At 37.0% G+C, this 13,366-nt stretch overlaps 1 protein-coding gene across 1 annotated transcript in view; it reads left to right on the forward strand.

The window, feature by feature from the left end:
• The window catches only part of Nbas (NBAS subunit of NRZ tethering complex), a 342,733-nt gene that overhangs the window by 77,247 nt on the left and 252,120 nt on the right, over positions 1–13,366 (forward strand). The window contains exons 12-13 of the mRNA XM_047522365.1: positions 1,645–1,773; positions 12,515–12,578. Coding sequence (XP_047378321.1) covers positions 1,645–1,773; positions 12,515–12,578 — 193 coding nt within the window. The remainder of the gene's footprint in view (positions 1–1,644; positions 1,774–12,514; positions 12,579–13,366) is intronic.

Below are 13,366 nucleotides of genomic sequence, written 5' to 3' on the forward strand. Positions count from 1 at the left end.
AGGGAGTATTCAGCTCTGGAGGTGACATTTGTTCTAATTGTGAAGTGAGGAAGAGTTCTTTAGGCAGGAATGGGGAGGCTTTGCACTGGAAGTACCGTTTTGGACAGTAACAGACAACACCATTGGAACATATCAGTTTGTTGGACTAGTGAATCCACAGGCACTTGGGTTTTGTTTTCCATGTTTATTTTATTTGGACTGATAGAGGTTTATTAAGAACAGGAATTATTTGGGACTTGATATTCACAACTCTTGTGTGTATCATGTCTGGTACACACAACTGTTTATTAATTGCTTTGGCATATTAGTAGGCAGGTGTAAGTCTGTTCAACCTGTATAAATGACCATCTTCCTTTGGTTCCATTCACCTCCTCAGAGCTCCAGCTTGTGTGGTCTCAACCCCTGCTATTGGTTATTCTCTTGTGATAGGAACTCAACTTTCTCATTCTATGAGGATTCCCTGTGATGGAGCAAAAGGAGGGAGGAGCAAGCCATTTATTTCATTGCATTTTGATCCTTGTTTGTGAGCATACTGTACCAGCATCCTTAGCTATTTGAGCTTCTTAAAAAGACTTTGTGAATTATGTACTTTGGAATATTACTCAGCTTTAAATAAGAATGAAATTATGGCATTTGTTGGTAAATGGATGGAGTTGGAGAATATCATGCTAAGTGAAATAAACCAACCCCCAAAAACCAAAGGCTGAATGTTTTCTCTGATATGTGGATGCTAATTCACAATAGGAAAGAATAGAGTTATTTTATATTAGATAGAGTGGAGTGAATGGAGGGGAGTGGGTATGGAGGTAGGAATGATGGTAGAATGAAACAGACATTATTACCTCATATATATATATATGATTGCATGACCAATGTGATCCTGCTATATTTATAGTTAGTTTAAGCTCATTTTAGTACAAAGATCTGATATTTAACATTAAAAATTCTTTCTCTTAGAAAGGACAGATAAACTTTAGCACACTTATTTGAGAGAAGGTACAATTCCTACTCTAAATATTACTGCCAGTGGTAGAAAGCTTTAATTAGTATTTTTAATTAAGAAAAAAATCAGATGGACATTTGAGCTAGTGGTTTAATGTCAGTAGGAAGCTAGAGGAAATTGCATCAAGCAAACGTGTGGTTTAATGCCTTTTTTTGGAACAGCTTTTTTGAAATATTTACATACAGTATGGTTCTCTCATTTCAGGTATACAATTCACTAATTTTTAGTGTATGCACAGAACTTTATAGCCATCTCAATTAGTTTTATTCATTGTATAATTTTATTACCCTGAAAAAGACCCTGTACCCCTTAACCATCACTCCCAAATGTGGGTCTGCATTTTAAGAAATTCATAATCTATAAAAACAAACCCATAAAAGTTATTGAGAACCCATGATAATTGATGTTTGAAGAAATATTTTTAGAATACTTGCATATTTGGGTTCAGGGTTTTAAGTAGATTGTGCTGCTATAAAGTAGACAACAAACTTGTTAAGGTCAGGGGGTGTGCTGGAGCACATGTATATGATTAATGACACATGATCATTCATAACATGGCACCCTGATGACTGTCTTTAATTCTGAGAGTTGTCTGTACTTGTTGACAAGTCCTTTGCTCTGACTGTATGATTTTTGTACAGGATGGAATCTTCAAGATGAGCCTTTCCCCACAAGGAAACCTCCTTGCCGCCATTCATTTCTCAGGGAAACTTAGCATCTGGGCCATCCCATCTCTGAAGCAACAAGGAATATGGCATCAAAATGAGCAGGTATGTCTCTCTTAAGGGTGAGTACTGTATATAGTCATTTATTTTGTTGAAATTTTTTTATAGCACATATATTATTTCATCATTCCAAAACTGTCCTGTTTTTCAGTTAAATTATAATATTAGTTGATGTCAGTACAGCAGGACAAATTAATAATAGACTAGTACTGTGCACTGATTTTTTTTTTTTTTTGGTACCAGGGATTGAACCCAGGGGTTCTTAACAACTGAGCCACATCCCCAACACTTTTTATTTTTTATTTTGAAACAGAGTCTTGCTTAGTTACTTAGGGCCTCTCTAATTTGCTGAGACTGGCTTTGAACTTGGGATCCTCCTGCCTTAGCTTTCTGGGTTGCTGGGAATATAGGCATGTGCCACCGTGCCTAGCTGCATGTACTGATTTTAATGTGTAGTTCAATATACTCTGTATACCAGGTGTTGTCTGTTAGTTGAACTATTCTTTTATCCCCCTTCTTTACATTCTAAAAATACAGAATGAAAATGTTAAAGTTTCAGCAAAAGTTAGTATGATCAAAGATTTGGAAGGTCAAATCCTTATAGGGTTACAATTCTTTATACATCTTAATGCCAGTAATATGCTTTCTTAAGGCTTGAAAGGAGTTCCCTTCTCTTCACTCAAAGGTGAGTTGTTCTAATGTAGACAAAGATGGAACATTTCCATTTTTAGTGTCTTGAAATGACCAGTTTTAAGGATTAGATAGTTTTGTGTTTTAGTAACAGGTTCAATCAGCATCTATTATAACTTAAATTCGTAAGGAGAAGGAGGGTCACATATAGCCGTGCATTGTGATAGAGTGGAGGTTTAAAGAAAAATCCTTCCTCAACTTGGCATAGTTTATGATGTAAATCTTTTACTCTGTTGGTTACTTTACATTTCACCAATTTAAAGGTTAATTCTCCTTCTCTCACCCTAAATTTCCCATCATTTGCCCATGGGAAGTTTCATATTTGGTGGATAGATTTTATGATTCCAAAATTGGAGCATATTTCTTAAATTATCTGAATGGATAAATGTCATAAGTAAGAGAATTATTAATAAGACTTTTTTTTTTGTTTTCAGAATAGCAGAGAAAAAGAAGGTGGCTCTGCATTTTCCTACTCGATTCCCAGATTTGATTTCTTTTCTTATGCACAGATAGAGGGAGGAATTTTTTGTCTCCTAGCTTCTCTTCATCTTCAATTCATGTAGATTACCAGGGATTGAACTCGGGGGCCCTCAACCATTGAGCCACATCCCCAGCCCTGTTTTGTATTTTTAGAGACAGGGTCTCTCTGAATTGCTTAGTGCCTCTATTTTGCTGAGACTGGCTTTGAACTAATGATCCTTCTGCCTTGGCTTCCTAAACTGCTGGGATTATAGGTGTGTGCCACCACACCAGGCTTAGCGAATCTGTTTTAAAGGAAGAGGCACTGCTTGGCCTACAGTCCCAGTAGGGAATACAAGGCACATTCTTTCTCTCTGCTTTGAAACTCAGCTAAGTTGACTTACTTCTTCCCTGTGGAAGTGGAGTGATCACCTCTCATAACTCCTTATCATCTTTAGCAAGGTATGTCAGGCAGCTGAGCTTTCACCAGATTGTTGAACTGTCTGGAGATGGGATTATAGTTTAATTTGTATGACATGTATTTCTTATTGTACTTCCTGAGACTTGATATATGAAGTCTGTGTTTTCCATCAGTATTCAGAAAAAAGGACATTATTTAGGTAATTGATCCAAAAATATTGTGTATTTTTCATGATTGTCAGTGTGTGATGATAGAGAGTACTCAGCTTCTTTCCTTTGGGAGGATCCTGATGTTTTTTCCATATTTGGGAACTTTTTATGCTTGGGCAACATTTTTTTTAAATAAAGATGTTTGCCCCTCCTGGCTTTGTTTTTCTACATTATTTTCCTTTACCTAATAAAAATATTGATCATCTTCTGAAGCATTCTTAATATTTCATCTTGTGAGTATCCTAGACTGTCATGTATATAGTAGAAGAACTATTCATTGCAAAATTGATTAGTGTGTTCTTTTGTTTACTTAAATTCTGGGGACCCTTTACTGCCTGCAAAGATAAATTGCATCTTATCGTGGCACTTATTGACATACACTCAACTTTTTGACTGGTTAGGCTTTTTTTTTTTTTTTTTTTGGTCATTAATTGCCAATCAGTGTCATTATGATTTATTACTTTTTAATGTTATTCATTAGATTTTTATAGAGACTATTAAAGAAACTTAAACATCGCTTAAAAACCTTGAAACCTGGGAATGAATAAATGTAGTTTTCTCTGTGGTTTTTAAACATGCATTCAGATAAGTAATGGGAAGTGAAAAGAGGGAATTTCAGAAATAGAAGAGGTGGTACATGGCGGGAAGAGACGAGTTCAGGGTAGAAGTTTGTCTTCATTCTTGCCTCAGTGAGAACCTTTGGATAGAAGTACCCTGAGCTTTTAGAAGGGGAAGGTGTTAGGAAGTGCTGTAGTTTGGTTATTGAGCATCTACCTTCTGTTCTTTTAATTCATTGTTCCCTCAACTTTGCTCAGGTAGAGCATTTTTCTTTTAAGTCCATCTATCAGTCATGAGGGATGCAACTGGATTCTCAAACTAAAAATTTACTAATCATTAGGTTTATATGTCAGTTTGTTCTGATTTGGTTCTTGTAGATGTTTCCCCTTAAGTGTCTGTGTAAACTGGAAAAAGTAGGTTTTTGGGATCTCACAACTAGAAACATGACTTGGTTGCCATCATGAAGCCATTGTGCAGGTTGTAGTGTCCTTTGCTGAGGGAGCTTAGCTAGTTAATGAACTGAATCCTGCTTTGATTGCCATCCCTGCAGAGCAGCCTCACAGGCTAGTGACGCCAAGCCTTCTCTTTTCATACCACTGCTTAGCCTGGAAAAAGGCTGTCTGGATAGAACAGACTCTGCCCTCTGAGATCCCAGCCAGTTTTAGCCTGAAAAGAAATTTAGGTCCAAAGTTGGGGACTGGGAAGCTATTTATTTGCATTCATATTTTTCTTTAAAATTCTGTGACTGGTTAAAATGCAGACTCTTCTGTTGTCGTCTCTTCTAGTCAGATCATCTAGTGGTCTTACTCCTGGGACCCTCCTCTCCCTGCTTCCTGCTTTTTTCTAAACCTTTCTACTATTCCATCCTAATTTTTTTCATTCCATCACAAACTCTCCCATGGGACTTCAGCCTCTTCACAGACACACTGGTTTCACTCTTCTCAGACCTTTATAGCTTAATAGGATGAAGGTGCATTTATACGATGTTCTTTTTTCTTTTACAAAATTTACTCTGATAACATCAGCTGTTACCTGATGAGCATTTTCTTTATTCTGTGTTACGTGGCAAGCTGAGATTTGATTTCATCTTTCTGAATCTGATGTCCATGTGGGAAAGTACATTAAAAAAGAAGGTGAAAGAAAAAATTATTAGGCTGGTGTATGCCAGCTTGTCCAACACACATTTTATCCCCACAATATTAGGCATATTCTTAGTTATAGTTTAGGAACATTCTATTAGTGAAAGATGAGATTTCTGTGTAATAGATTAGAAAGGCAGGAATCACTCCTATTGATATTCATTTGGTGTTGATTTTTTTTCCAAAGTTTTTTTAGTTGACAATGGACGTTTATTTTATTTATTTATATGTGGTTCTGAGAATAGAACCCAGTGCCTCACACATGCTAAGCAAGTGCTCTACCACTGAACCACAACCCCAGCCTTATTTGGCGATCTTTAAAAGTACAGACAAATCCTTTTTCTCAGTGGAATAATAGAGATTTTTTTTTTAGTCCTCTCAGATATGCTCAGCTCTTGAAGAAGTTAGTGTGTAACCTTAGCTTTATAATAGATGTCTGGAGAATTCGTGGCACAGTGGGGCATCAGTTGCTGATGGGTCACCCTTTTCCAGCAAGAGGAGTTTGTATAACTATTGAGTCTTTCACTCCCATCCTGGGAATGTAAGTAATTGTTTTAGATTGGGACTTCACTGTATTATTAAAATCTAGATGCTGTAAGTATTTATAAATACTTCTATTTCTGTTTTTTTTTTTTTTTTTTCCTCCTGTGCTGGGGATTGAACCCAGGGCCCAGGGCCTTGTGCTTGCAAGGCAAGCACTCTACCAACTGAGCTATCTCCCCAGCCCACTATTTCTGTATTCTTATTAACATAATTATAAAAATTCAGCTGTTCTTTGAATTTCTTCTGAGTTCTAGAGTAGGAAATGCAGTAACCTTAAGGTATGCATAGTCTTGCAAGGGAAATTATAAACACAAGCTAAAATAACATGTTAATATCATGAAAATGTAAGCTTGGAGGAAAAACACATCATCTACTGGTAGTGCTTACAGAAAAATTCTGGGAAATAAATTTGTATGGTGAGGCTTAGCTATTTACAGAGTAATTTTCATATTTCTCTCACAACAACCCTAATCTTAAAAAATGTTTTTATACCCATTTTAATAGATGGGAATAGTGCTAAAAGAGATTAACCTAAAATCACTCTTAGAATCAAGATTCCATTTGATTCAGGTTTTCTGACTTCATCAGTTAATTTTTTTTCCAGTTTTTATTAGTGCATTTTCATTAAAATAGTACGATTGATCTTGGCATAATCATACATGCATGTAATATAATTCTTTTTCAGTCCTCAGTACCTTCTCTCTTCCACCGCCCATTCCCCTTTCTTTACTTTACTGGCCTTTCTTTCTTTATTGCTTTAATTGGTGATTTAAGTGTTTTTCAGATTTTTTCCACTTAGAAATATTGAATTTTTTTTTTTTAATCTGGGCAAATCGGACATATGAATTTAAGGGAGCACCAGCGAGGGCTATCGAGCACATCCTCTGAGGTCATGCAGTTCATTATGTAGAGGACCCAGCATGTGCAAATGCTGGTAATAAGAGTGAAGGGTAAGGCTGTGGTTTACCAAGTGTGCAGTGTTTCCTTTAAAAAGAAATGCAGGCTCTGAAAAATACTGACACAGCTGGAATTTTCTCATTCCTCTTGCCTCAATCAAGTGAGCTTGGGTCAGCCAGGTGGAGCAGAGCGTTGCCTCTTTATGACTGCTCTAGGAAATCAGTGGACAGACCAATTAGTTTACAATAGATTATCTGGTAATATATAATATAGTCAGCATATAATTTCAGCTCAAATGTTGCGTCAGAAGAAACTAATGTGACTGCTACCCTGAGACTTTTTGCAAAAATTCTGAATTCAGCTCATTTGGGGCTTTCTTCATGCAATTTGCCGCTTTATTAGTTTTTATAATATGCTTTGTGTGATTGAGTGTTTTCTCTGTAAAACCTAATGATTAAAGATAGTTATGGAAGTGCCTATTCTGATTTACTTCTATCCAGTTTTGAGTTGATTAAATACTTCAGCTTTCATTGTCAATATGAAAATCCATCTGGCTAGAAATCTGTGAGTGTTAAATTTTGTTCATGTCTGGAATAGAATAAAATGGCTCAAATGATTTTCATTTCAAACATTTCCCATATGTTATATTTATATCTTTACATCTCATTTTTGGCCTTAATTTTCCCTTAATGTTTTATTTACTTGCCTATTTGTATTTCCGTAGATCTAGAAATTGGCATAGAAATGCATATTTCCCATTTTATTTCTTTAAGCATAGTAGGTGTTAGACTAATTTTGTTAAGTGGATGAATCAATGAAGGATAAGTGGGAAGATGGCAGTTTATGTGATGACTCTAGATAGACTCCACAGCTATTTTCACAACTTTGCACAAATTTTCACAACTGAGTTCTTTGAGAATGGGCACTGAGTATGCATTTCATCCACAGACTTTTAGGCCAAGCATATTAAATACTAATAAATGTGGAATGAAAAATCCATTTGAAATGTTGCTTTTAGGTGTCTGCTGGAGGTAGGGATTCATTATTTTTAGATTCTACTGGTTAAAAATAAATCAGCAAATAGAATCTTTAGAGGAAGGCTTTAGCCATAGTAGCCTTTCTGTATAAAACCTACATCCACGTTCTTAGGACCCTTGTCTAGACTACTGCTGCACTGTGAAGCAGTGGCATCATGGGTGTTTTCTGACATGTAGTAGCAAGACTTTGTTGGGCAGAAGGGTGATTCCTCACCCACTGACAGACACTTCTATAACAAAAGACAGGTTAATAAGAGAAAAGCATTATACTTTTATTTAATATCAGTGATTTTCTCCTGCTATCCTGAATTTGGAAAGAGATAGTTTTTACTTTCTATTCTCAACCAGGCATTGTGGGTAGAGATTCAGAAGGGTTGGAGTCGGTAAAACAATTCTTACTTTTTATTTTTTTTTGCTGACCTTTTGTCAGTAGTTCCAGGATTTCATCTGTAGACCTTGGAACTAGATGGGTGTCTCAGCTGCCCCATGTTGGGCATCAGAAACTGTAGGAGTGGAATAAGGATTATGGCCGAAACTCCTATAACAAAGGGTCAACAAGAAAAAAGAGGTTTGTGCGTTCAAAACCAGCCTCAGCAACTCAGCAAGGCCCTAAGCAACTTAGGGAGACCCTGTCTCTAAATAAAATATTTAAAAAAGATCTGGGGATGTGACTCAGTGGTTAAGTACCTGTGGGTTCAATCTGCAGCCACTTCCCCCAGTAAAACCATAACAAATTGATTCAAAGTTGTACATGATCTTGGAGACTTCAGAAATGAAGATCCAAAGATCAGTAAAAGTGTTCTCCCCCCCCAGTGTTATTAGTGCATTATATTTATATATGTAATAGTGGGGTTTGGCATATTCATAAATACACATAACATAGTTTGCCCCATTTTAGTTCCCAGTATATTGTGTTTAGTTTTGACGAAGAATGGACAACCACGTAGAAATGTGATGGTCAAAAAGGATATGATCTAATGGCAAAGACTGAAGGGGGAATCCAGCAAGGCCTGTCTATCCATCTGTCCATCCAGATTCTTCTTGATCTCTCTGTGTAGCACCCGCCCTGCATGTGAGGCAGGACCCCTCGAAAAGAAAGGCTTTAAGAGAGAAGGGAGAGAGTAACCTTTCTAAGTTTTATGTCTGTTTTTGGTGGAGAGGAGTTCTAGTCCCTGTAACCCATCTGGGAAAGAGGAATTCTGGTTTCTGTGACTTGTTTTCAGGGAGCTTGAGGGGTTGGGGACAGAAGGGTGGGACAAAGTCTGATCTTGTGTCTCAGGCCCTTTCCCATGGTCCTTCAGATGAAAGTACTCAGCATGCCAGGTGCCTTACATTGGGGTATCATGATCTGAGCCCCAGTAAATACAAAGAGAAGTGGCATGAAGGCTGCTTCTTGGACTGTATCTACACGGTACCAGGAGCATGTGCCCCTGGGGTGTGCTCTGTTGTGGGTTATGGGGCGCTCAGTGCTCCTGCCTTGGTACCTGTCTGAAGAGTGAGTATCAGCTGTGGTTAAGTGTGACCAGATCATGCTCAAGTCTCCTTGCAGCTAGTCCTGGGGATGGAAAGGGGGAGTTTACGCCTGTTTCATCATTATGAGGGGAACGAACAGTGAGAATGCCACTGTGGATACTGCAGAGGAACAAGTGTCAGATTACTGGTCTTGCAGGCCACTCCTGGGTCACCCTTGTCTGAAGCTAAGGAAAGTTTGGATTATTATTTGGACTTTTTTCTTAAATACATTTTACACATAATTTTATCAAACTCCCAAGTATCACAAAGTTAAACATTTAGTTCAGATGTCTAGAATGAATCTGGTGTGTGTACAGGGTCTAAGGCAGAAGCGCACATAGCTAGCTATCACCCCATTTAAAATAGATCTCAGACAAATACATGGGCGTATGTGTTCATACAGCACTATCACAAGAGCCAACAGATGGAGATCCTACTGCCCACTAACAGAGAGACGAATAAGCAAATCATGGTATCTATTTGTTCAGCCACAAAAAGGAAATGAAATGCTGTCTGTGCTACAGCATGGACTATCCTCAGGAGCACTGCGTCAAGGGAAGGGAGCTAGACAGAAGGGAACCTGTCCTGGGACACATCTGTGTGAAACTCCGGGACAGGTAATCTGTACTGATCGAAAGCAGATTGCGGGTGGTCGGGGCCCAGGGAAGAGGGAATAGGCACAAGTGGTTTTACTTCCAAGTAGTAGAAACATTTTAGAACTAGATAGAAGTGGTCGTTTCACAACACGGTAAATCTACTAAATGTGACGTAATTGTTCATTTAAAAATGGTTAACTTTACCTTATGTGATGTTAACTTCAGTAGAAATGATTAACTTCTCCCTCAGAACCCCAAACAAAAAGGAAGATAATGAAAATCTGCTGTCCTGTGGGCCAGTTGAACTGATCGCTTTCCTGCCTCTGCGCTTGTGCTGGGTTGTACTGTGACTGGAATGTCCTCCTCTGTCTGTGTCCAGCACCCAGGTCTTATGCAGGTCTTCAGGCCTTTGGAATTCCCTTCATCTTTCTCAAGCCCCTATGCACAGTTTTCTCTTTGTTCTTTGAAGACTCCTAACACTTAGATCTTTCTGTAGGTAGTTAAAACTCTGACCTTGAATTATTGTGATTTGTCCTCATCACTCTCTACTTTTTGAGTGTCAGATTTGTAATGTCTGATTTTTTTCCCTTCTGTTTCTCCACAGTGTAAATGCACAATATTCTTTGGCTAAATAGATGAAGTTGCATTTTTTTAAGGCAGTTTTTTTAAACATTATTATTATTTTTATTTAGTTTTGTATGTTGTGCTGAAGATCAAACCCAGTGCTCATGTGTGCTGGGCAAGCGCTTCATGACTGAGCTACAACCCCAGCCTGAAATTGCATTTTTGAGTAGGTGTCAGAAGACTAGTACAGTGTCAGTTATTTTCCTAAAGCTGAGACATTCTAATTAATTCAGTAACTTAAAAGATTGATTGATTTATGCCTTCAACATTTAGCTACTATGAGAAGTAGGCACTTTAATGGGTCAGGGAATATGGGATGGGCATGACACAGTTCTGAATGTGGGAGATGCCCACTGTGAATAGCGTCCGAGGTGCAAGACAGTGTGGTCCCAGAGTGTCTGCAGGTGTTGGCTGTGCTGGATGAGCTGTGTGTTCTTGGTGCTCCTTCTCAGCACTGTCTTGATGAAGAAGAGCATATTTTGAGTTCTCGTAGTACTTATGCCAATGAGATTATTTCTTTGTAAATGTTTTTCTCAAGGTTTCTTGACAGATTACATTGTGTCTATAAATTTACCAAAAGGTTTAATCATAATTATTGTTGTTGCTTGAGAGTTCACAGATTTGAATTTTATTCCACACTGCTCATGTGCACTCTGGAATGTTAAGTAGGGGGTGCTTGCATTCTCATATAAATGCACAGTGAGGTGTGTGTGGCCAGGCCAGGCAATTTGGAGATGTTGAAAGAATCTGTACAATGCCTCATAAATGGTCAAATAAGATACCAATTTATTTGGTTATTTTCAATCTGTACTTTCCTGATTTCTAATTCCTTGAAAATCATCTCTTTTATGATTGAATAGCCTTATACGGTAACTTTTTTCCTATTAAAATTTAAAGATTACATCTTCTGTTTCCAGGGATTGTTCTAAGTGATTTACTACAGTAGTAGTAGAGTAGGAAATTCTTTCAGGCTGTGGAAAGAAATATCTATTTTAATATTCTGAAGTATAAGCCACTAATAAATGGATAATAAAATGTACTTGTTGCATTAGATGAAAGAGTTCATTTTGTTTAAGTATAGCGACACTTTAAACTTATTTCTTTTTTGTAACATTTAAATATTTTGATTTTAATAAACACGATAGTTGTTCATATTTGTAGGGTACAATGTGATACCTTGATACATGTCTGCAATATATAATGATCAAATTGGGGCAATTAGCATATCATCTCCTTATGAATTCTGAACATGTATCATTTCTTTATGTTTCAAATCTCTAAACTCCTTTTTTCTAGTTCTTTATAAAACATACAATGAATTGTTGTAAACTATAGTCAACCTATTGGGAATGTTTTTCTATGATTTATCATTTCCACTCAACATCTTAGCAGTTTTTTCTGGTCTTTCCCATACTGTTGTAATTTGGAGAGGAAGTAAGGAATATTAAGCTAAGAAGGTGTCTGACTTAACAATATTAACAAGAACAGTGACATACTGTTATGTTCCCACAGGTGAGCATGATACCATGTTGCCTTGATATTAGAATATGAATGGATTAACTTCTAACATTTCATGATTATGTTCTTTTACTTAATACATTTTTTAGTCACAGAAAGTTAGAACTAGTGGGTAACATGGAGATTGTCTAGACAAGTCTTTTTGCTCTCAAGACTAAGGCCTGGAGAGGTTGCTCAGTTTACAAGGGGCTGAGCTTGAATTACTACCCAGGCTAGTGCTGAGTCACAACAACATTGCTGCATTCCTTCTATACAGGTGTGTGTGTGTGTATGTGTAGGGTGAATTCTTAGTGTGTTTTGCTTTCATTTGTGTAAATTGTACACTGTTAACTTATTGTTCTTATGCATTCTATTTCATTTATAAAACTTAGTCATAATACCTGTCTGTGCACATGTAAACTATAAGACAAAATTACTTTTCTAGACTGTGAAGGTGAGGAAGATTTCAGTTAGTTTGTAACCAAGATCACAAAAAAGCATCATCTCTTTTTGTTATTTTAAAAATTCCATAACTATTGGTGATTTACTCACAATTTTCTTACATAATTGACTCAAAAAGTCATGTGCTTATTTTCATATTTAGCCAGGTTATGATGACCTTAATCCTAACTGGAGGCTCTTTACTGAGAAGAGAAAAAAAATGAAAGGTGAGTTGTTAGAAATATGATTATTAAAACCTTAGGAGACAACTCTTATCCTATAAGATATTCTTTAGATGATAAAATCTCTAGATAACTTTTCACCTTGGAAGAAACACCAGGAGTTCACAGCATTGGAACCAGGCAGAAGACCCAGTTCTCTGATGTTTAGGCTTCCCTAAAGGTTAAGACAGAGCCACAGCCAGCTGGGAAGTGGCACAGGTCAACAGTCAGAAGCACATGCCCTTTCACAGGCCTCTGGGAAGATAGCTGTAGGAGGTCCACAACTGGTAAACTGAGGAGTAATCTCTGTGGGTGGGAGGTCATTAGGATTAGGCTGGCCGGGCCTTCTTCTTTAGTTTTTAGTACATCTCCAATTTTAAAATAATTTATTTAAAAAATGAACACATATTATTTTTATAAATAGGAAATAAATCGAGATTTGCCTTTGAAGAAAAGTGCTAATTCTTATTTAATTGATAATTTAAAGCCAAAAAACAAAAAAAGATATTTAAGGGTTATCTCATTTTTTTACTTTTAGTTTTTGACTAAGGAATATTTTTCTTTTTTTCTTCTTGTGGTGCCGAGGATCAAATCCAGGGCTTGGAGTACATGAAGCAAGTGCTCTACTAGGCTTTACCCCCCAGCCCCAGGATTATTTTTCTGTATGTGAAACTCTCAAAGTTAAATATCTCTGAATTTTTGAGTGTCCCTTACAAAATCAATAATAATCACAAGTTTTAAAATCTTTATTATAATATGCTTTTAATTCACACTTAAAGAGCATTGCAGATATT

This window comes from Sciurus carolinensis, chromosome 13 (assembly GCF_902686445.1).
Source record: "Sciurus carolinensis chromosome 13, mSciCar1.2, whole genome shotgun sequence".
Taxonomy (NCBI): Eukaryota; Metazoa; Chordata; class Mammalia; order Rodentia; family Sciuridae; genus Sciurus; species Sciurus carolinensis.